The sequence below is a fragment of the Diorhabda carinulata genome, chromosome 6, assembly GCF_026250575.1.
Source record: "Diorhabda carinulata isolate Delta chromosome 6, icDioCari1.1, whole genome shotgun sequence".
In the NCBI taxonomy this organism is placed as follows: Eukaryota; Metazoa; Arthropoda; class Insecta; order Coleoptera; family Chrysomelidae; genus Diorhabda; species Diorhabda carinulata.
The window spans coordinates 26,713,360-26,737,383 of NC_079465.1; the positions used below are offsets into that span (position 1 = coordinate 26,713,360).

General features: G+C 31.4%; 2 protein-coding genes across 2 annotated transcripts in view; both read left to right on the forward strand.

The window, feature by feature from the left end:
• Positions 1–338: 338 nt before the first annotated feature.
• LOC130894874 (tRNA dimethylallyltransferase) lies at positions 339–4,419 on the forward strand. Its single transcript, XM_057801891.1, has 6 exons — positions 339–613; positions 663–1,036; positions 1,091–1,229; positions 2,319–2,434; positions 2,978–3,188; positions 4,064–4,419. Exons 1-6 carry the CDS (start codon positions 494–496, stop codon positions 4,409–4,411), a joined length of 1,308 nt encoding a protein of 435 aa, XP_057657874.1. The 5' UTR covers positions 339–493; the 3' UTR covers positions 4,412–4,419.
• An 11,931-nt stretch (positions 4,420–16,350) lies between these two features.
• LOC130895183 (transcriptional regulator Myc-A-like) overlaps positions 16,351–24,024 on the forward strand; it is a 143,931-nt gene continuing 136,257 nt past the window's right edge. Inside the window, exon 1 of the mRNA XM_057802365.1 lies at positions 16,351–16,672. The gene's annotated coding sequence lies outside the window, so the exon portion shown is untranslated. The remainder of the gene's footprint in view (positions 16,673–24,024) is intronic.

The following is a 24,024-nucleotide window of genomic DNA, read 5'->3' on the forward strand; positions in this document are numbered from 1 at the left end:
AAGAATTTATCAACGTTGTCAACGTGCCTAGTTAACAAAAAGTTATTCATTCTAAAGCGAATCTTTAAATTGTCCAACATTTTCTAAATTTATTGTGGTTCTATCGAAAACATGACCATTTTTATTATTTTTATAATTAAATTCTTTTGCCAACTACTCCCATTTTTTCCCTTTTCCTTGTTGTTTATTGTTGGTTCAAACTCGAATTCAAACCATAGTTTAATCTCCAGTTTTACCCTAGGTTGTAAAATTGGCCCTAGATGCTTCTTCAATCACAAATGAATCGATACTTCCTTGGATAGATAGTCTACAGCTTTAGCCCGTCGCCAAAAAAAAAAGAAGAAATAAATTGAAATAACCATGAGTTAGTTAACAGGGCGAATTTTATCTACAGTTTAATCAAATGCTAGGTTAACTAATTTCAATGTTAAGCTAATGTGTAGCTTAGAAACAATTGTTACAAATAATTTGAAAACAAAATTGAATTATTATAATGAGCCCACGTTTACCTTTGGTAGTAATTTTGGGAGCAACTGGTTCTGGTAAAACGAAGTTGTCTTTAGAATTGGCTAAACTATTCAGTGGAGAAATAATTGGAGCTGATTCCATGCAGGTAAAAGTCATGTAAATAATTGAAGATAATCTTGAAGTAATTTTTACAGGTATATAAAAGTTTAGACATAATCACCGCAAAGGCAACTAAAGAAGAACAATCAGCAGCACCACACCATTTAATAGATATCTTGAATCCTAACGAAACATTCACTGTTGTAGAGTACAAAAAAAGAGCTTTGGGAATAATTGAAACATTATTAAAGAATCGAAAACTTCCTATTGTAGTTGGAGGCACTAATTATTACATAGAATCACTTCTATGGAAAATTTTAATTGACGACAGTGAATATAGTAAGATACCCGGATTATTACCAAATAACGATCATGAATTACCCAGTGAAGAGTTACATAAGAAATTGAAATCACTTGATCCTGTAATGGCAAAAAGACTGCATCCTAATAATAAGAGAAAAATTTTACGGTATTTGTATCCTGTTTGTTATATTTTAATTTTTTAGTTTTAGAATATTTTCAGATCTTTAGAAATATTGTATAAAAGGGGGAAAAAACACAGTGAATTTTTAGAAGAGCAACAGGCTTCTAGAGATGGTTCAAAGTCGGGAGGAGGACTCAGATTTTCAAATTCTGTAGTTTTATGGCTTCAGTGTGACCAAGTTAGTGAAATTATTTAAATACAATCATATCTAGTTAGGGGTGTGTATGATTTCAGTGGACAATCCGCCAATGAATTTAGCTTAATTAGGCCAAAATAAAATGAAAATGAGGAAAAATTTTTCAAGATATCAAAGTCACAACCAAATGTTAGTTTTAGATTTGCTTTCTGGAACAGCATTTAATACTTCATCTAGAATTAAGATTTTACGGTCTAAATTCAACATGAGTCTTGTAATTTAATAATCGAAAGGTTTTTAATTTTTACACAATTTACCCTAATATTCCAATAATATATTAAAAATAACAGATTTCTGAAGCAAAATGGACAGTTATATAGAGACTTTTATCATTCTGTGATAAATATTTCATTGGTGAATACAGGAATAGTTCAACTTTTTTCAGAAAGATTTTTCTGTTGTTTAGTGCCGTTTTTATATTTAGCAATACTTTGTGGATGTCATTAATAAGTAAATGTAGAAATTTGTTATTTTGAGCTTGTCAAGTGAGAATGCTTTAAAAATTTATTTATATATGGTTTTTTATGAATAAAAAGCCAGGTAATCCCACTTTTTTACAAGTCCCCTGAATATGTTATCTAAAAAATGTTCCAGCATCATTAATCCTATTTCGAAGGATAAAACTAAATGCAAATGCAATTTCAAACAATAATTCCAAATGTAACTGTTCCAAATTCAATCATTATTTGTGACCTGTCACTTTACGGCAGATTTAAATTCCAATTTAACCAGGATCGAGGTACAGGGGCGAAGCCCGGATGTGGTTAGATTATGTTAGGGGTGAGGGAGCGAGGGCCTCCATATAAAAAAAATAATAAACTATAAAATAATAATGTGAATTAGGTTTTTTTTATTTTTACACACGAAGTGCACTACAAGAAAGTTGAACTATTTCTGTTGGATAAGATTCATATGAATCTCAAAAGACATCTCCACTTAATAGCTTTCTCTAAAAGTGAGATTGTGAAAAAGTTTATACTTTGGTTTTGAATAATTTAGGGTCAATTTATCCAAATGCTGGCGCCACGGAAATCTTACTAGTACCTTTAGTTTATTGTCTTTTTTTAATAGGAAATTTTGGACAAAAGATTAGATGATAGAGTAGATGATATGTTGAAACAGGGACTTATAAATGAACTTTTAGAATTCCATAAAATATACAATGAAAAAAGGTTAATAGCAAACGAGTAAGTATCTTAACTATTTCTTGAATATACTTAGAGAGGAGTTTGATAAATATGCTGATAAAGTACTGAAACAGTTTTTATACATCAAATATGTTAAAATTTTTAAAGTAATTTGGTGTAATTTTATCAAATATAAACAGAACAATTCGGAGTGCTACTTACCACGACCGTACCTACTAACTCACAATGAATTGTAATTTCTATCCCTCAATTGTTCGTACTTCTACTAAAAGAATACCAACTTTTTTTAATAAATAGTCTTGATTTAGGTCTCTTTTGATGGAAGATTAGTTTCAAAAAACAGGTGAAAATTGACGTTTTGGCCTATTTCAATATTTTTTTGAAACTTCCATCAAAAGACACTTGAATTCAAGACTATGTATAAAAAAAATGAATTAAATTTTCACATAGTTGTAAAATATAGAGTGATCCATTTAACAAAAAAACATAACTTTTTTGTTATCTTCTATTAAGTTTTTGGTTTACGGCTGGCTAATTTTATAATTTATGTGATTAATTTTTGTTAAATTGACAAATTTTTAGAGAAGCAGATTATACGAAAGGCATATTTCAATCAATTGGTTTCAAAGAATTTCATCCTTTTCTTATATTAAACGAAAATGAGAAAAATTCTGAAGAAGGTCAAAAGAAATTGAAAGAAGGTATTGAACAGCTCAAGATGGCTACTAGACGTTATGCTAGGAAGCAAAAACGATGGATTGTGAATAGGTTTCTTGGAAGACAAGATCGACAGGTAAACTTTTATTATCTTTTATCATATTATCTTATATTCGTTAGATCGTCTATTGGAATTGTCGAATTTTGAATTTAATGTCCTTATTTTTGGTTTATCTAATTCACAAAATACGTGATTCAACTCTAACCTCAAAAAAAATTTCTTTGCGGCGCTGTTGCCACATAGAAAAAAACAACAGCAAACATAACTACTTCTTGAAACTTTAGATTTTTATTTTGAGAAAAGCTATTTTTAATTTAATTTAACATAACATCAAATATATGAAATCTATAAGGGTAGATGGATAAGTTAAGTTTCAAAATAAACAGGCCTTTTTTATAATACAAATTTTTTAATTGCTGACATATTTTTACTAATGTGTTGAATTTAACACTGTATGAGTCAAAATACAAAAATGTTGGGTCTAGACTTCCTGAATTTTTTTGTATGTCACCCCCATAAACTTTCGAGAATGGAATTTATCGAGTTTTCGAGATATTTCGAATTTTGTGGTCTCTGGGGTCTAAAAGAATTGACTTCCTCTTCATTATGACAATGAATTAATAATCTTGTTTAGTTTTACTTTCATTGTGAATATTAGTTTGTCTTGTTTGACACTTCTGCATCACTTTTTATCCAAAAATAGAATAAAATATGATCCTTTAGTTAAATTTTTAACTTTTACTTTTAATAGTGGCGCCAGCTCTGCAGAGGAAAAGTTTTCCTATGTCATTCTATTAGAGGGATACCTTTATCTAGATTATAAAGATATTTGATTCGTACCTCATCCTCTTAGCTCAATACAGTATGTTTGGTTTTATACAATGATGCAATATACCTGAATCAGTACTCACTAAAGTCTTTTTTACATATAAAAGTGTATTTTTAAGTAGGTACCGCCTATATACGGACTGGATACATCAGATGTTTCTCAATGGGAAGATAAAGTGAGCAAAAAAGCGGAGCAAATAGTCAGAAGTTTTATAAATAATACGAGGTGTTGTTATGAATCTTTGCCGAAACAAAAAGTGGATTCTAATCCCAACAGTGAAGATATAACCTTTACATGTGAAATTTGTGACAGGGTTTTTGTTGGACAGTTCCAATGGACTGTCCATTTAAAATCAAATAAGCACAAAAAAATGTTGGAAAGTAAGTGCAAAAAAGAGAAGAAGAAAAGTTATGAAATTATAAATAAAGAAAAAAACTACTCGTTTGTTTTTCTAATAAACCTATTTTGACTTTAATATCTAAGATATTTGATACCATACTACTTATTCTAATAGAATTTACCATAAAATTTTTTTGCCGTAACGTGGTAACCAATTTTTACGGTGGCATATGTGCTGTCGGATGCACCAAAATTGTAAATTTCCTGTGAATCTTTTTATTTCCACAGATATCATTCTGAATTTGTACTGTTTCTTCACATATGTAAAGGCCGCTTAACATGATGCAATACAACGTGCAACGCAGATTGTTTCATGCAAGATCTAGCAAGTTGCAAGTTCCTTAAGTCCGCTTGACATGATTCAAGACAACGTGCAAGAAATTGCATGCAATTCCTTGCGAGGTCAAAATATTGCATAGATGAATATTGCACGTAGAGTGTCAGTTGTCATTGCATCATGGCTGCCAACAACAAAAATTCAATAAGTGATTGAAGTAAATACCTATCCTAAAATTTGATTAAATATTTTGTGACCGCTTTAAAAACGAAATAAATAAGTAACGAAGTGAAATTGTAGTCAGTGGATCTATGTCGATGACTATAACTAAAAATGACAAAATTTCGAAAAAGGTTTAAGTGGGGTTTGATGCGTCAAATATTCCACCAACAAAAAGAGAGCTGTTGCACCACGTGAAACGAACGGTTTATATCAGTTATGTGTGGGGCAATACTCACCTGAGGTAACAAACAGAAACAAAAAGTGAGGGTGGATAAAGGCTCATTCAGACATGACAGTATACTCGGCCCAGTAAAATGCGCGTGCGTTGAGTTTCATTTTGTTACTAAGTGTAATGCTTCTCTTATTAACTATAATTCCATGATCAACAGAAAAAGAAGAATTTGACGTATATTTTTTGAGGTTAGTATATCATAGAATGTAATAACGTGTGTATTGGTCATTACTTGTAAAAATGTCAGTAATATATAAATTGTAAATAGAAATCCATTGCTCAATTTAATCAACCCATAACATCCGTCACTTGCAAGAGATTTGCTAGTCACACATGCTAATTTACTGGCATGATTTTACGCATACGAGTTCAGTTGGAAAAAAGGAAGAAACGTGTTCACACTTGCTAGTGCACTGGTGCTTTCTAGTCCCCTATCATTACTAACAAAAAAAATAGGGATGTGTCCGAGTACACTAGTACCAGTGACTGTTCAAATATATTTGAATGCTAGTAAAGTACTCGCCCGATGACACTGGCATGTCTGCAGTGTGTTTAGACCTTTAGTGTTGAGAACCGGCAATAAGGTCAACGGTAGACATCCCGCGAAACAAAGACAAGCTGTCAGTACTAACATGTAGGGATGTCAGAAATGAAAAAAATATCTTTGTTTATTAGCATCGATACTTTTTAGAAACTGTTCGTTGATTAAAAAATTACTTTATTTGATTTGAAGCTATTTAGCTGTTGTCTTTGATTTCAAATTACGAGCTATGCAACCCATTATACGTTCCCGTCGAACTGATTGCATATAAAAATGAATTTAAATCTAATATATTTCTACATCTACCGGTTGGATAATGATTGAGGAAAATAACATAAAAATTCATTACAGTGATTTAACTTATAGTAACAAATTGATATGCTGAATCCTTGAAAACGAAAATTTAGCTTTTCATCATATGTTTATTTAATCACGTAACATACATCAACATTTTTTACAGAACATAAATTTCTGTGTAAAATATAAATAGGTATTAAATGTTATAATTCTGCAAACTAAATTATTACTTATGTTTTCTTCTCGCCAATTTTATTGCAATATACGTTAATTTCCACAAGATGTTGAGAAAAATAAAACTTTCGAAATAAACTATTAATTACATCTCAACGTGTAATTAGTGGTTTGAAGAAAATATCTAAAAATTATTAACGTGACTATACAGACAAGTCATAAATATAACTAACGTTTTAAATAATTTAGTTTATATTGAATTATGTATAAATATTACATTTTATGATATAAGTACAGTTAACATATACGAGCGAGACATGAAAATAAGGGTCAATATAATAATCATTGTCATCAATTTATACAGGGTGATGTAGAAAAAAAATTTTTATACGACATCTCGTTTATAAGTTATATGATTTTAAAGTTACGAAATCAGAACTTATGTTTGGGTATAAATTCTAAATTATACATTCGAATATTATGAATTTTTAATGGATTATTACATACGCCAGTTAATGTGTCACAATGAAATTTTACTCTATTGTTGCATATACCAGGCTTTTAAGATATCTCCACAAAACGAATCCATTGAATTTAATTTTATATTGGTAGGTCACTATTTCTTAGAGTAAATCGTAGGGAGGAGGATTCCTAACGATAGGCAAAAAGCAACCATGTATTTGAAAATATATATCATAAAGAATGTGATTACATTTTTTTGTTGTCAAACTTCGAAAATAGTATGAAAATTGAAGAAATCTTAAATTCTTAGTTTATTTAGCACATTTAAGACTGCTGATTACATATGACAATTTTTAAAATGTTAAAGGGTTATAAAAGCTGGAGATTCAAAGAAGGTAAAGGTCTTTTATAAATGTAATAAAATGACGGATTTGGTAAGGGTAGATGTAAAGTTTATTACTCATTGAGAGCTAGTAAATAATAGTTGGAACGTCAAATACTATTTTGTTAATTTATGGTATGCTATTTATAACTACTTTGAAATAGAAACGCGTTTTTAAAGAAACTTTTTCAATTTCCATTTTCTTTGTTACATGCTAGGAGACACAAATTTTTATCATATTAGAAACAATGTTTGGAGTAATAGGAAAAAATTCTGATAATAGTCTTCATTTGAATCATAATTTTCTCTTTCTATTTTGGTCCAAATTCCATTTACACAATTCATATTTATTGTTATTGTTTACGCCAAATTGTTGTAGAAGAATAAATAATTCACTTGCACATCTGTGTCATTTCCTGTTTATTAAATAATATTAAGTGTTTCCTGTATATTTTGTTCTCAAACTAATTTTCACCTATTTCATTCATAAAAACGTTGAATATGTTTAAAAAAGAATTCAGTCTCCATTGGTAGTGGATAACTGTATTAAAAATTACTCATGTTTATATTTTCTACATCCACAAATAAAAAAATTCTCTACATGAGAACGTAATTATTATTTTAATAATTTCCTGTTCTATCAGTATCCATGAATCACCCTATGTAGCTACGACAACCAACTAAAATGGCGGGAAGTCGATTAGTAGTCTGTCGCGTCAATTGTCGCGGAGTAACAAATAGTTCCAAACTCATTCCAATTTTTTATTGAAAGTACATAACGTCACTCCGTAATGAATGAACATTAACATTTTCTACATGATAATTCAACAATTTTTTCATGTTTTAACGTAAAAATATTTGTACTTTATGAACTAATATTTGAAATTTTTTTATATGGTATAAGCAAGCTACTGCAGTACAACGCCCGCACTCTCCTCTAATCATATTAGCGACGTTGCCAGTGGAAAAAAACTGAAGTACATATAATGAAATATTCAAAAAAACATGTTTTCTTGTTATACCATTTATCAGATAATTTTGTGAATGCATTTTATTGCGCAATAATGGATAAGAGTTTATTGAAAATTAGGTTATGTTGCGAAATAGTGGAAACTATTGTCATTTTAAAAAATTGTAAAAGTAGAAATAATTTTGCCTATATGTAGGATATTTTTTAAACTTGTATGATATTAAACGTCGTTTTCTAAAAAAAATTATCATGTACCACTTTTTGTATTCAATTAATGAGTTGTTATCATATAAATGGGTAACGATGACCTTTAAATTACGCAATCTCATCACCATAACTTGATAAAATCGAATATTAAAATTTTATATTGAACAAAATTTATTATTAACATACTTTTCCATTTTGTGAAGATAACCAAATGATTTGTGGATTAGATTTCTCGATCTTATTAGCTGTAACTTATACATCTGTATAATCTCTACTTTAAAAATAATACGAGGGTGACGCTATTTGTTTTGAGATACAAAAAAGTCCTTTTTAGTCAATTTTCATGTACGAGAGAGAGAGAAATTAAAAACCAATTTCCAATGCAAGACTCATTACGGTCATTTTAAATATTATTGCAGAATAATCTGAATATTTCTTAAAATTTTTTGGTCTTTAATAACCTTAATATGTAAAGAGCAATAGAAAAAGGTTTGGAAAGGCCAAAAGCCAAACAAACGGCTATGTAAAAGTGTTGATACAATGGAATTAGTTAGCGATACGCTTGGTGTTGGGAAATCTAGGAGTTATTATAGAAGAGAAACGTGGCGGGGTTCAAATAGCACGTAAAGCTCCAGGAAAAGCAAAATTTCAAATTGAAAATCATTTGATACAAAGAAAGGAAGGAAAGTGCATACGTTTTGAAAAGGATTTCCGACAATAGACAAAGTTCTTGTCATCGTTGGAGATGATGAGGATTACCCTGAACTGATTCGACTTTAAAAAGAAATATATTTTCGCTGGAAACAGCATTCCAACAAATTTATTCTAATAGAAAGAAATTATATTGTAGTAAGGAGTAAAAATCACCCAAAGACTATGAAAGAAACGAGAAACCAAAGAAAAAAATTCGGCAAAATGAAACTATTTCAAGTCGGAGAAAGACAGGGTTTTTGAAATAATTTATCCACTGGTTAAATTGACCAACAGACGCAGATTTATCATAGTACAAATCGGCAATTGAAACGTTTTTTTGAAAGGTGGCTTATTGACTTGTTAATCTACTCGTTCTGATGACTATATACGGTGACTATGACTTATTACTCGAGACTTTTATAAACATTGGTCAAAAGCAAGATATTAAAAAAATAAATCTACCTTTGTTAGTTAATGTCATCATTAGTAAATACCTAAGGGTTGTTACCTATCTCTGCTCCTCTTTTTAGCCCAGAAAATTCCTCAAAATCATCAACTCGACATCGCAGAATGCATTCAAGACTTAGATGATCTTAAAACATATTTGCAAATCCAAATACTGACGATAATTTTGAAATATTTGACGACAACTCTTGTTAGAGATTTAGGTATTGATTCTGAACTCCTTATTTCGAAACGTACTCGTTTATTTTATTACGAGGATAGTGACAAACCAATTTCGAATCCTTCCAGCAGCTCAACACTGTTTGTAATCCTAGATTTTTAGGAGATATGTAAAAGTTACGATTTGTTAACCATTGGGAACGAGCCGCCCCTGACCTATAACTTAGATACGAAAACGGTTGTGGACATTAACCAATGTATATATCCGATATTTTTTTAAGAGCCCTGTATATTTTGTTACAGCACTGTGTATAGAAGTTTATTCTGTTGAATATATAAAATTGACAACTGCCTATTCTCTAAAAACCTTCTCAGAAAATGAACTTAAAAGTTTATGTGTTTATTCATTCAATCGCTGGGGTCGGTGCTTTTGTAATTTTTTCTAAATGCTTGGAATATTACCTACAGCAGAATTTTCAAGAAAAGTTTACCTTCACTCCATTCATATTCAGATATAATTGAAAGAAGATGGCCAATCGGCAATAAAAGTTAAGTAGTTGACTTTCTAAGTTCAGTTGTTCCAGTTCAGTGGCGTTACTTAGATAATTCATCCTGATGAAACACCGAGGAGGAGTCGTGGGTCCATTACGACTGACATCTTCAAAAAACTAGAAGATTAAATTGAAGAAAATACTGAGCTGGTCGTTTGCATCACTATTTGAATTATGTACGTGTCCATTTCATTAAAGAAGAACCAAAAACAAAAACCATAACACCGAGGGAAGTTCCGGGTCCACTATGACTGATACATATTAAAGACTAGAAGATTTAATTGAAGAAAATACTGAGCTGGTCGTTTGCATCACTATTTGAATTATGTATGTGTCCATTTGATTACAGGAGAACCAAAAACAAAAACCATAACACCGAGGCAAGTTCCGGGTCCACTATGACTGATACATATTAAAGACTAGAAGATTTAATTGAAGAAAATACTGAGCTGGTCGTTTGCATCACTATTTGAATTCTGTACGTGTCCATTTGATTACAGGAGAACCAAAAACAAAAACCATAACACCGAGGGAAGTTCCGGGTCCACTATGACTGATACATATTAAAGACTAGAAGATTTAATTGAAGAAAATACTGAGCTGGTCGTTTGCATCACTATTTGAATTCTGTACGTGTCCATTTGATTAAAGAAGAACCAAAAACAAAAACCATAACACCGAGGCAAGTTCCGGGTCCACTATGACTGATACATATTAAAGACTAGAAGATTTAATTGAAGAAAATACTGAGCTGGTCGTTTGCATCACTATTTGAATTCTGTACGTGTCCATTTGATTACAGGAGAACCAAAAACAAAAACCATAACACCGAGGGAAGTTCCGGGTCCACTATGACTGATACATATTAAAGACTAGAAGATTTAATTGAAGAAAATACTGAGCTGGTCGTTTGCATCACTATTTGAATTCTGTACGTGTCCATTTGATTAAAGAAGAACCAAAAACAAAAACCATAACACCGAGGGAAGTTCCGGGTCCACTATGACTGATACATATTAAAGACTAGAAGATTTAATTGCAGAAGTTGATTGTTTGGGTCCATCCTTATATCTTGTAGGTATCCATTTTGTTTCACCATATAAGATACCTATTTAAAATAGGTATATGCCTTTTCCAATACTTTGTGAAATATTTCGTGGGTCCATCACTTCACATCCGATACAAAAGAACAACAAAAACAACGGTTTGAAATGGGAGAACCGGCTCCGAAGAAGGCAAAGATCGTTCCATCTGCAGGCGTCGATTTTTTGGGATGCGCGAGGGATAATTTTCATTGACTATCTGGAAAAGGGAAAAACCATCATAGGCGAATATTATGCGAACTTTTTGCAACGTTTGAACGAAGTTGTCAAGCAAAAACGGTCGCTTTTGGCTAAGAAGAAACTGTAAGTTTCATCAAGACAATGCACCAGCTCACAAATCCGTTATTGCAATGGCCAAAATTAATGAATGAAAGTTTGAATTGCTACCTGATGCACCCTATTCGCCAGATTTAGCCCCCTCGGATTATTTTCTGTTTCAAGACTTGAAAAAATGGCAGTTAATGACCATTTTGAGGAGCTTGACGATTCTTATTATAAAAAGCGTATCGAAATTATTGAACATCGCTGGAAAAAGTATGAAAACCCACTATAATATTTATAATAAATTAGATAAATCATATAAATCTAATGATTGGAAATAAGTTGTGACGGTTTCTCTGAGCTCAACGTCAGTTTGGAAGCGCCGTCCTCCAAGTCACTGCTTCATTTTAGGGATAAGACGTAAATCACTCGGTGCTAGGTCTGGACAATATGACGAGTATTCAAAAATCTCTCGTTGAAATTGCTGATAGAGTCGTTGGATTACATGATCGCCGTGGAGAGAAGAATTGATCAGGACAATCCCAGCAGTCAGCATGCCACATCTATTGTTTTGAATAGCTCTAGTTTTGTGGTTGTCAGTCAACGTCTGGTAACCAGCGAAGCCCAACTGTTTAGTAACGAATACAGTACAGATTTGGAACTTATTCTTCGATGAAATTGTCTAAAATAAACGATATAATAAATTTTATCTCACAGGTAATTTTGATGTAACTAAACTGTCTAAACTAATAGCCTCTTGGTAGTTTGGTCCAAATTTACACAGTTCTTTATGTGCCTATTTTTAAGTTATCTAAGTATATCGAATAATTCAGGTCTTAGCTTTTTAGTATCGAAGACAATATTTTTTTCTATTAATCATCTAATAATTTTATCTTTCGTTTGAATTACTATTAGATTCTAGATTAACCTGCACTGAAAGATAAGATGCATTGCCATTAATGATTACGGATTTAGCAGGTAGATATGGTATCAGCTTTTCTCCTAAATATTTGCCGTAATTCATTTCAGAATAATAATCTCTTGTTTTGGTACCTGACTTGAAGATCAAACAAATAAATCAACCTTTTGAAACGTTCATAAATTTTTCGTAGAATTACTAGATAGTGTTTTCGAAGATGTATAACCGATACTTATTATTTTTTTTTTTTGCAAATAGTGTAATTTTTTTATTTTGATTTTTCCCATATTAACACGTTTAGCTCCCGTACGGTCTATAGGCCCGCAACTGAACTTTCCCAGCAGCCCAAACAGCAGCAAATCACTTTACATAAAAGCATAAATCATCGTTCAAGGGAAAAACAAGCAAAAAAAATTGTTTTTCCATACCGCAAGTTCGGTGTACATTCAAAGAAATATAATTAAAATATTTATTTCGGATAAAAACAACCGCTCTGGGACTTGGGGGAAGTTTTCCCTCGTGTCCAGAGCGAGCCTACAAAAAACATCATTTTTCGCACTTTATTTTTCAAATAAGTTTTTACTTTGATACACAACTCCGTCTGAAGTGGAAAAACACTAAAATATTATTGGGCTCGGGGGAAAGTTTATCAAGGTTGGTTGGGGCTCAACGTGTTAAATTCTTTGGAGCGTTCGAAAATATTATCATCCATAGAGTTGGTACAAACTCATAATATGTGCATATTTGTTGTTATGTAGTGTAGTCCATGAATTCTTAGCCTAACACACTTTTCAGAAAGTCTGATTAGAGCTTCTATGCCACTATAAAACTATGATGCATCTTTAGAGTCAAAATATTCGTGCGCCGCTTGCTTAAATTCATTGTCGCTGTTGAATCTCTCACCCTCCAACTCGATCTTCAGCTTTGGGAACAAGAAATAGTCGGACGGGGCCAGATCAGTTATATATGATGGGTGTTCAATCTCTGTGAAGCCACATTCATGTACAGCAGCTTTGGAAAGCGAAGCAGTGCGGACTGGAGCATTGTCATAAAATAAAGGCACACTTCGGGTGTTTTTTCAATCATTTTTTGAGGCAACTGTCTTAGTATGTTGAGAATAATATGCAGGGTTGTATTTGATTTCTCAAAGTCAATCATGAAGATACCCACGCAGTCCCAAAATATTGTAGTTATCAATTTTTTGGTGTTTTTCGTAACCTTCGGGTTTTTGGCAAGGGCTCTCCTTCCTGTTGTCACTCCTTGGAATATATTTAAGATGTCAGACCATCAATCACCCATTTCAGTTGTTTTTACATGTTTTCTGGAGTAATCACCACCCTTGGACCTCCCGCACGTTTGTCATCATGATTTTCGTCCCAATCGAAACCAATTTTTAATTATTGGAAATGATGGACACAAATCATCGTAAACATTTTGTTTTTGATTTGTGTCGGTGTTAATCCTTCTTTAGTTGAAAAGCGCAAAGCTCAATACGTATGTGGCAAATTTTAAAAAAAGTTATAGGGAAAAGTTGTATAGAATAAACATATACCAAAAACAAAATATTATAGAGCATCAAATTGTCCATATTTTTTCGTGAAAACAAAAATTAAAGGGAGGCCTAATCTGGAATATTAAAGAAAAAATATTCCGTCTTCAAAAAAAAATAATGTTAGGTGTATTTTTGGATATTACGTTCCCGGACTATCAAATTCATCTTGAGTAATTGTGAATATTTTCTTTTTGTAAAGATTGCATACTTACTTTATTTTTCTAATTAAAATAACTAGATTTACGGCAAAAGTTGGTATTTTTAAAAATTTCAGGATTAAAATAAACGATTTTAATTTAGAACAACAATAGTCTAGTCAACAACGATAAAACTACGGTATCATCTCAGATTTCCATCAAGAGGCATGAAGTTGTATGAAATTTTAGAATTAAGTTTATCCTCCACTTCAAAATATACCTCATAGCAATATGTGTAAATTGTTGTAAGGGGTGAAAACTACCCCTTATTGTCAAAATTAAAGTAAATAATATTTGAAGCATTTAGAAAGTTTGTAGGATTAAAATGAAGATGTTTTAGGATACTATTTATGTTTTCCAATCCCTAATCAATGTTTTCCAACCCTCAAAAACCAACCTCTCTAATTGAAATTAGAAAAAAAAACAATTATAGTACTTTATGTTACTCAATTTAAATCAAAAGTATTATTTTTATTGTATTCATTTCGAAAGCTTCTCAACACAAATCATTCACCCTTGAAAATCATCCCTCATCGCAAAAAAGTTTGAAAAAAACATTTATGATCTTATTTATAGAATTGAAGATATTATTTGTGTTAAATTGATATTTTTTTGTAGTGTTTGATTTGTAAATGTTAATTTTGCATATTTTCCCCTAAAAACTACCTCTCACGTAGAAAAAAAAATTAAAATCTTGGAAAATTGTGAAGATTGTGGTTTGAAACGAATATTTTGATATATTTTTTTCACGTTCAAAGGCTTCCAAAACGGTACCAGTCAAACCCTACTGTGAACTTTGAAAGGTTATATTTCGGTTAATTCTGAAGTTGAGAAAAAAACAAAAACAACAAAATTTTAATTAAAAAAAAAACTAACTTTCTGTTATCTAGCAGTTTTAACGTATTTTTCATATTTTTCAAGTTATTTTTGATGAAAGACAATTTTTTTAAAAATTAAAAAATGCTTTTTCCATTGTAACCATATTTTTTTCCCGAATCAACCTCTCTAAACTTCTTGATCCTATTATTTGTATTCAATTTAAGTGATTTGCAAATTTATAACGTTCTATTTCAATTAGGGTGGCAATATCAAGGGTAGAAATGACGTTTTTTCCACGAAATCCTATTTTCTTCATAACTCCCTTATTTTATGTATTATAAAGCCTTATAAAGTCTCATTTGAATGGTTTTTTATGTTCTTTATAAAAGATTCAATACATTTTTTTTGTAGAAATGAGCGATTTCCACTTATTCAGTTTTTAATTTTTCAAAATCTCCACTAAATAAGTTCTGTCTTCAATAAATCATATTTATTAGGTTTGTTTTTGGTTTTTGATTTGTATTTTACGATCTACATTTAACCTCGTTACTACCGTTTTTTACGATAAAATCTAAAGTTATTGAGTTATTTGTGAAAAATCGATTCAAAATTTTTTGTAACAAAAATTCAAAATTTCAATCACAAAAAGTATCGATTTTTCGAAAAAACTCCATAGATTAATTTGTGTTTAGAACTATTTTTTCTATCTATTTCTACTGTTAGTTTTAGCAAAAAAATTACCACCCCCTAGTTGGGGTGGTATTCACCCCCAGAGTAAAAGCACGTATCGGTATAGGGTAAACTTTGCTTTTCAAAGTATTTACTACCTCCTGTTAAAATTTAAAGCAATCCGATGCGTCTGGATGGAAATTTGAAGTAAAAGCCGTTGTTCACTGGACTATAAATAAAGCTAAACATTTCGTTTTAGAAATTGGGGTCACACAAACTGTTATATCATCCATTATCAGATAAACAATATATATACTCATTTCACGTATCAAATCCTTGTTAAATTCTCACTAAAATTTCGTCTGAAGGGCATACAACATTATAAAATAATCTGTATTTGCAAAAAATAATTCAAGAACGAAAAATATAGTGAAATTTAAGGATTCTGAAAGGATCGTCCTAAATAGCATATAAATTCTCCTAACTGAACTATCGGATCCAAAATTAAAAAAATGCAAATGTGTTAACAACAAACATCATTATTCACAGGATCCAATGAAATATTTTCACAATATCAGTCGTGATTATATTTACATTAATTTTTTTGTTAACTTATTAACTATACTTTACTTTCTAATATACCATTGTTAAAACTATTAAAATCATATTAAAAATTATAGAAATTTATTTTTCAATCAAATTACAACCCTATTCAACTACTTATTGCTATTCTTTTGATTTAAAATTAAAATAAACAATTTTATCTAGATTCTATTTCCATTAAATAGTTTGTTAGATCTCTCTGTAGCTATAAAGTTCAGCATTCTAAGATTTGGCAACGCTGTCGCCGTATTTGTGGAATTTGCCGGCAAACCTCGACCGGCGTAAGTTTCTTTTCCTTCAATTACAATCTGCATTTTAGGTTTAGTAGCAACTTGACTATTAAAGCAGTAAGACGTTATCCGTCTGTAGCCGGTAATACTTCTACTTTTGCTAAGAAATGTATACAAAGTTTTCGGTAGAATCAAAGGAAAGTGGTTTTGTTAAAAAAAATTTTATCGTATCTTCTGATATTTTTTCCGTGCTACTAAATATACCGTGTGTTAGAAAAAAACTTTTTTCTAGTTGAACCTGAGATATTTGAGTGCTTTTTTCATTGACATACCTCGAAGATAAAAGGTAAATGTTCCAAAAAATATATTTTATCCATAAATAAAGTTGTTTGATTTTTGTTTGTTGGGCGGTTTCTTACCGGTTAAGTCATGAACGACGTGGCTTATTGCATTTGTAATTACTATTAACGTCAGAAATTCCACTTACATTCTTAACATTTCTATTTTATCGATAGTTCGTAGATATAGTTTTTAACTGTAAAAGTAAAATTACTGTAATTTCTATACCATTTTAAAACTAACTCGATCGTTTATTTTCGCTTGTTAATTACCCAGTTTGTTATAAATGATATTATTGAATAGTCCAAATAGGTTTTGTTCAGAATATCAATTTAACTAGTTAATCTTAACGCTGGTTTGTCCATATTGCACAACTACCTGCAATTCTAAGCTCGCGTGTATTTTTAGGACCATTCAAAAGTTATTTGTTAATTAATTATATCGATTTAAAACTCATAACCTAAAACTATTTTATACTGTGATATATCCTAACAACTTTTTGTACATTTTATATATTTTACCACAAAAATATAATTCTAAAAACTATTTAAATACTTTTTGTAACAATTTTAATTATAGTTTAGTTTGCTTTAACGTTTCGTTACTTTTCCTTTTGTACAATTTTTTTACGTCATTTAATTAACGACTTTAAAGTAAATATAAATCCAACTGAAATTTAAATGTTCGCCAAAATCCAATAACCCAGTTTCTCATCCAAACAATTCTCCCACCTTCTATTGTTTATCAGCTGTCATAAAGTCGATCCAGAACTGATTTTGTTTACACGAACTTTTTAATGATCGTGTGCAACAGATTCACTTCCGGTTTTTTGACAGTCTTAAATTTTGATAATCGATTTAATACATTTCATAAATTAAAAGTAGTTACCTCGCAAAAAACACAATGAACTTGAAAATATATTTTTAAATAATTTACAAATAAGTATTTCCGGCCGATAACAGGTGTAGGTACCTACAATAGACAGATGGGAAAGTTACGAAATTTGTTGTTTATGTTTTAAGTTGGAAGAATCAAATCTGACGTCTTTCCGGTCGGTACATGAACGGGGTAAATTCAATCTTAAAACTATTTATAATTATACTCCTGGGGCTTGATGCAAAAATTCGAGAGTGAGGAGTGAAATCAGAATTCAAGTTTAAGTATATTGTCTAGATTATACATTGGAACATTTAGAATTTTTAATGGATACTTACGTATGTTTGAGAGAATGAATAATTCTACCCTAAAATCTGAATGCCAGGGGCGGCTCATGCCCCATGGTTAACAATCAGTAAGGTATTATTTGTTTAAATCGATAAAATTTAGGGTTTAGGAGGAGTTTTATTAATTAAATTTGAAATTGAAAGGCTAAAGATGTAGCTATTGTCTTATTTACTATATTGGCTACCTCTTCGTCAATTTTTTCATCTGGTCGTGATTTGTCTTTTCAAGTAATTTCAGTTGAGGGGTTTGTATGATGTATGATGGATATTGGGGTATCATATACAGTGCGATCCAAAGGATCTATAATGTCACTCCATCTTGCCGCGTCACTGAAGCACTCGGTGTTTACTGCTGATCCGTTAATCCCACTTCTTTTAAAAAGTCTAGAATGTGAGATGACTGTACGTGCCAGAGATCTTCGTTTTCTATTTCATAAGTTCCAAGTCTAGTCCTCTGGAGGAGATGGAGACTTCCTCATCTGTGCAACAACATCTACACGCTGTATTATCTGCAAAGTCTAGCGTCTTCAGGTGTCTGTTGAGGTGACAATGGCCCAATAGAACTTCTGTTAGTATTCGTAAATTTTTCCTACTTAGAATAATACATTCAGAAAGATCTTCTTTGGTTATAGTTTACCATTAGAGTCTTTGCTTGTCTCAGCCCCTGTAGGTTATCCTAATAATTGGTTCTGCTTCCATCTACCTTCTTTTCCAGTGCTTTTTCCATTCTTCTGTAGCTGATACCACATAAGGGTTAGGTTCCTATGAAGAGCTTGTCTATTCCTGGTTTAGCGAGCTTATCAGATATTTCATTTTTCTAGACAATCCCAAACGAGTTTGGATTTGATTATATTGGAGTATAAAGCTCCAAATGCTGCTTGACTATTTGGCAGGATGATGATCTCCTATTTGTCATAGTTTCTGCTTTAAACATGCTTGGTGTGTTGCCCAGAGTGTTTGGTTCTGCACCCTTACACTCCTATTCCAGTTATGTCTGTTTTAGATCCATCCGTACACCATTTAATGGCATTTCTGTTCATTTCTTTGTATGGTGTTATGTTATGGTAAATTTTCCTCGAAGCTAAACTTTTTCGATGCGATGGGGGGCTTAGTTTTGCTTACATTCTCACGAAAGAAGTCTAATGATATCAAATCAGGAGCTCGTGCTGGCCATTCTATCCACCAATTGAGAAAAAATTTTGTTGAGATACTTTTGGACATTGATTCGTTGATGGGGGTGCCGTATCTTGTTAAAACCGTATATTTGCGGGAATTGTATCAGGATAAGTTTGTCAAAGTTGGCACGACATTATTTTGTAGCAGTTCTAAATATTTAACTTTTCTCCATCAACGAAAAAGGTGGCTACCATATGGTTTGTAATAATTCCTGTCCAATCATCAATTTTTTCTGGGTTTTAGAACAATAGCGGCCATTTTAACGATTTTAATGACTAACATTTCAAGTTCGTAATACATAATAATACTTTTCATGAGCTCCAGAGCTGGTATCATTCTATTTTCCTTTAAAATACGAAAAAATGATGTGTAGCCAACGTTGTATCCAAAGAAGAAACAGAAAATGATATAAAATTAAGATGATAATAAATAATATACAATTAAAAACAAGCAAAATGTATTTAGAAATAAATTCCCTGTACACGAATTATCTTTCCTTTGAAATTTTTTGATATTTTTGAAAAATTGGGCTAAAAATATTTTAATCATTCAATTGACCCGTTTTTTATTAAGATTAATTTATTTTTATTTTTACAACACAATGTTATCAAAAATATTATCAGTCGTAATATATATATATATAATATATAGGTGGTTCAAATAGGTCAAAATGGTTTATAAAATTTGACACCAGATTTTTGATAACCACGTTATCTGTAGTTGTTATCTCGGCGCCGAGTTGATAAAATCTTATGGGTTTATATAACATTATGAATGATTCAATATCATCAAGACTTAAGTGTGTTTACACAGAGAGGGATCTCGTGTAAAATACCACCATAAAAAAATCAAATATTTCCGTATAATGAAATGTGTTAATATATTCTAATGCGTTTCTTATTTATTTATACTATTTCTATCGGCGGGGCGAATTTATAAACACTTATACTCTCCCTTACTTACTTACTCAATTTATTTAAACACTCACTAGACTTAACTAATTTATATAATGAATAAACTTATCACCAATACTTATTTAATTTATATATCTAATTTATTTGAATCAACGATTACTTTTCTATGGATATTCCATTCATTATGACTTTTAATTATCAACTAACTCCGCTAAACAAACTCCTTTATATACCCAAAACGAATTTCTCAAAAATTCTAGAAAATAAACAGACAAATAAATAAAAAAACTTTCCTAGAAATTAGAAAAAAATCGCCGCTGTGATAAAAACAAAAATCAAAGATACCTCGAATTTGCCAAATTTTAATATTCCATAACAACTACACAGAACCGGCTTCACAGCCTATGTCGTGGACGAGTTCGTGACAATATATGCTGCGGCCCCGAATAAGTGAAACAACTCTGTTAAGAAATTAAAATAATCTCGATTCCAGCCCTGCTTGGTTAACGAACAATTTCTGTAGTCTATTTATATGGATTAAAGAGTAATAAAACGATGAAGCAATCGTAATTCATAGGCGTATCACTTCTTTTAGTAGACAGTCTCACCTTGAGTTTATTCGTATGAAATAACATTTGAAAATATTTTGAAAAACCTATTTTTCCCTACAGTATATGGCGAATAAGCCGATAAGTCAAAATTACTCGTTTAGGGCGTTTCGATAACCAATTTATTGTCTTCTGAGACTAGTCAAAGAGTGACGGCAACGTAAAATTTTTTATTATCCTTAATTAGAACCGCAAGGATTCATAACATTCTTTTTGTATCCTTTGCATGATACTAAAATAAGCGAACTACGTGAGCACGCAGTCCCAGACTTCGTAATCCAGATGCAACCATCACCAAATCTGTACTTATTAAAGACGAGATTAAAATAGCAAATTGAATTGAGAAACACGCTTTTGGAGATAGTTATATTGATAAGTAAATAATAAATATGAAAATAAATCGCTTATAAACTTGATTTTAATGCTAACTTGACGATTTGGTGTCCTGACATATTGATTATAATGTTAAGTCAACTTTGGGATCGAATTTGAGTGCAGCACTTTCAGCATTCCATGCGTTTTCAGGGTGATTACAACACTGTTTTTTTTTTAGAAGAGGCAAGACATTTTTGATAAAACTGAACTCAAAACTCAAGCATACTCCCGAGAAACGTGATTTCCTCCCGCGTGAAAATTTATTAGAGTTTTTTTAACATGTAAACAATGAAATCAGTTAGCTCTAAGTCAAAGGAACAGTCGTCGGCTGATAAGATTTATTTAGTGGTAGATTTTGCTGGATACACGTTTTTATATACCATCTAACAAACTTTCCACTGAAATACAGCAATCTGACAACAATTTTCATTCAAAGTAGCCCATAATCGATCACTAGGTAAAATTTTAATTGACAGGATAACTCAGCCGGCTGTCGTATAATTCACTATGTTATATTCAACTGTTTTGGTTTTTTCTACAAAATAATAGGCAGACTATGATATGACAAATTTTGAATTGGGAGAAATGACTAAAAAAATGTCTTTTTCTCCATGCTTGGGGGCTGCTACTGACCGTTTCACCCACGGAGTTGCAACTGACGCTCGCGAGTATTCATAATATAAATCCCGAATGCAAAGCTCGAATTTTCGATTGGGAGAGACTTGATCATGAAAATCTGTCACTGCGTCGCCAATAAACAAAGTAAATCAATAGTATTATTCGTATAATTAGAAACTAGCCAGTTACCTCATGTTTAAATTGAGGCGTAAGAATTTTTACTTACGAAATCCGACATTAGAATCAATCTGATTGAGTTTGATGTAGCTAGGTGCTATTTTTTAAAAAGAAGGGTTGCCCCTCAGCTCAAGATTTGGTCCTATTTGGACATGAAATATCGCCATCGCCGCTAATTGTTGGGTGTTGAGGTTGGGTGCAATATGTCATGGTACAGTTGCCGTCCTGACTCTGTTTACCGATACTACCACGATAGATGCTCTTCCGAAGTGTTTACCATCTTGTACTTGCTTTTTATATGAGAAAAACACCTTAATTTTATTCTTAGAATTATTTTTAAAAAGCTAATTTTCATATGTTTAAAAAATTGAGTCTCTTAAAGATAATTTTCGAGGACGAATTTTTTTTCATTCACTTTTATCTGAAACTCAAGTACACTTATCATTTTTTTTTTTTATAATCTGTTATCTATTATTGAAATAGATATAAATATATTATTTCCTTGTTTGTTACATAAGGGAACCTTGTAAGAAATATTGATATACGACGATTATATACACATATGGATACCTGAATTCCAATTCAAATTTTCTTATATATACAAAAAGGTCTTTTTTAATAAAAATGAATCGCGGGACATTGCTTCCTGAATTTCCTGTCCAATTTGTCCCAAAACACCTCAATCCGGTCAAGATTGAACAACTACGACTGCAAAATCATCACTAGTATATTCTTCCTTTGCAATTTTTTCAAATACTCTTCGCTTAGCATTCGAGGGATGCTTAGAATCGTTTTCATGCTAAGAAGAATTTTCCGCCGATTATCAGATCTTTCTCCAAAACATCTTCAATGTATCACCGAACCTCCGCCGAATTTTACAATTGGAATTACACATGGAACGGATGGTAGTTCTTCCTCTGACCAAACAGTTCATATAAAACTATAATTACATTGCCAAAAGATTGGTACTTTTCGACATAATCACCGAAGAAATTGAGACATTTGTTATATATGTGAACAAGCTTGATCTCGAAACTTTTGGAAGCGCACTATGGAGAAGATTAAAGCCCATGCTTCCCAAATTATACATCTAACGGAATAACTGAGTTTTAACTGAAGGTTTGAACAGATTTCGTCTCTGTGATGTATAATTTTTTTCGAAATAGAAAATCGGAAAATCATCTAATTACATTTTTGAAAATAACATCATATGTAGTGAGCCACAGGTAAAATTTGTTCGCCAACAAATGCACTGTAAACCAGTGATTTTTTAGATTAGATTTAGATTACGAAGACTTTCGATTAATGTACGAGTTTTAACTTGTTATTACCCAACTTACAAGCCTGAATTACGAACGTCACAAAAAGACGTTTGATCCAACACAGTAGATGCTTGCGTCTCATAGAGCTAACTGGGACTAAACTACAATCATTAACTATTATTATCGGTTTCGCTTGACAATATACGAAGAGAGAAATTTGTTAAAGTGTAATAATGTGATATTTAATTAATGAATCATGGAATGGACAGTGTCCAAATGCAAGAATGTGTATTATACAAAAATGGCATCATGTTCGACACTAAGTTGCTTCTAAAACCTTCTAAAAATGAGTCAATTGATGGCGGGGAAAGTCAAAAATAGTGTAAACTCTTCCGTTGAAACCTCGTATATATATCTGACCTAAGACATCGGCCTGCTGCCCATCGATAAAACAGCTGCCCGAAAGAAGACAGACGGCAGCTGCTTTTCTCGATTATTATATCATCTATCTTTAAGGAGCAGTGACAGGTAAGAAACATTTACAAAAAGGGTATAATACCTTTTAGAGGTTCCTGTGTAATATGAAACAGTTATTCGTAAGCTAGCGGAGTGTGAATATTAATATTTTCAAAAAAATATATTCGATACCAAATAGGGTTCAGATTAAATAGATCCACTATTGACCAAATATTCAACTTCAAAAAAACCTTGAGAAGATCGTGGAAATTTGATACAGATATTTACCAAATATCGAGCTCTAGCATCATAAAAAAAGATTTACGTCCGTCTTCTTTTCTTTTTTTAAACAAAAAACTCAATATTACGCAAATACTTGTACCAAAAAGATGTTGCATACCGTTAATTCTATAGGTCTGTTATTATTTTTTATTTTCGAGAGAAAGAAGTTTTTCCTTTTATATTTTTTTATATACAGAATGTCACTTAAGTTGCAGAGCAATATAAGCAAACGCAATAAGCAAAAAATTAAGTGCCATATTACGAATTT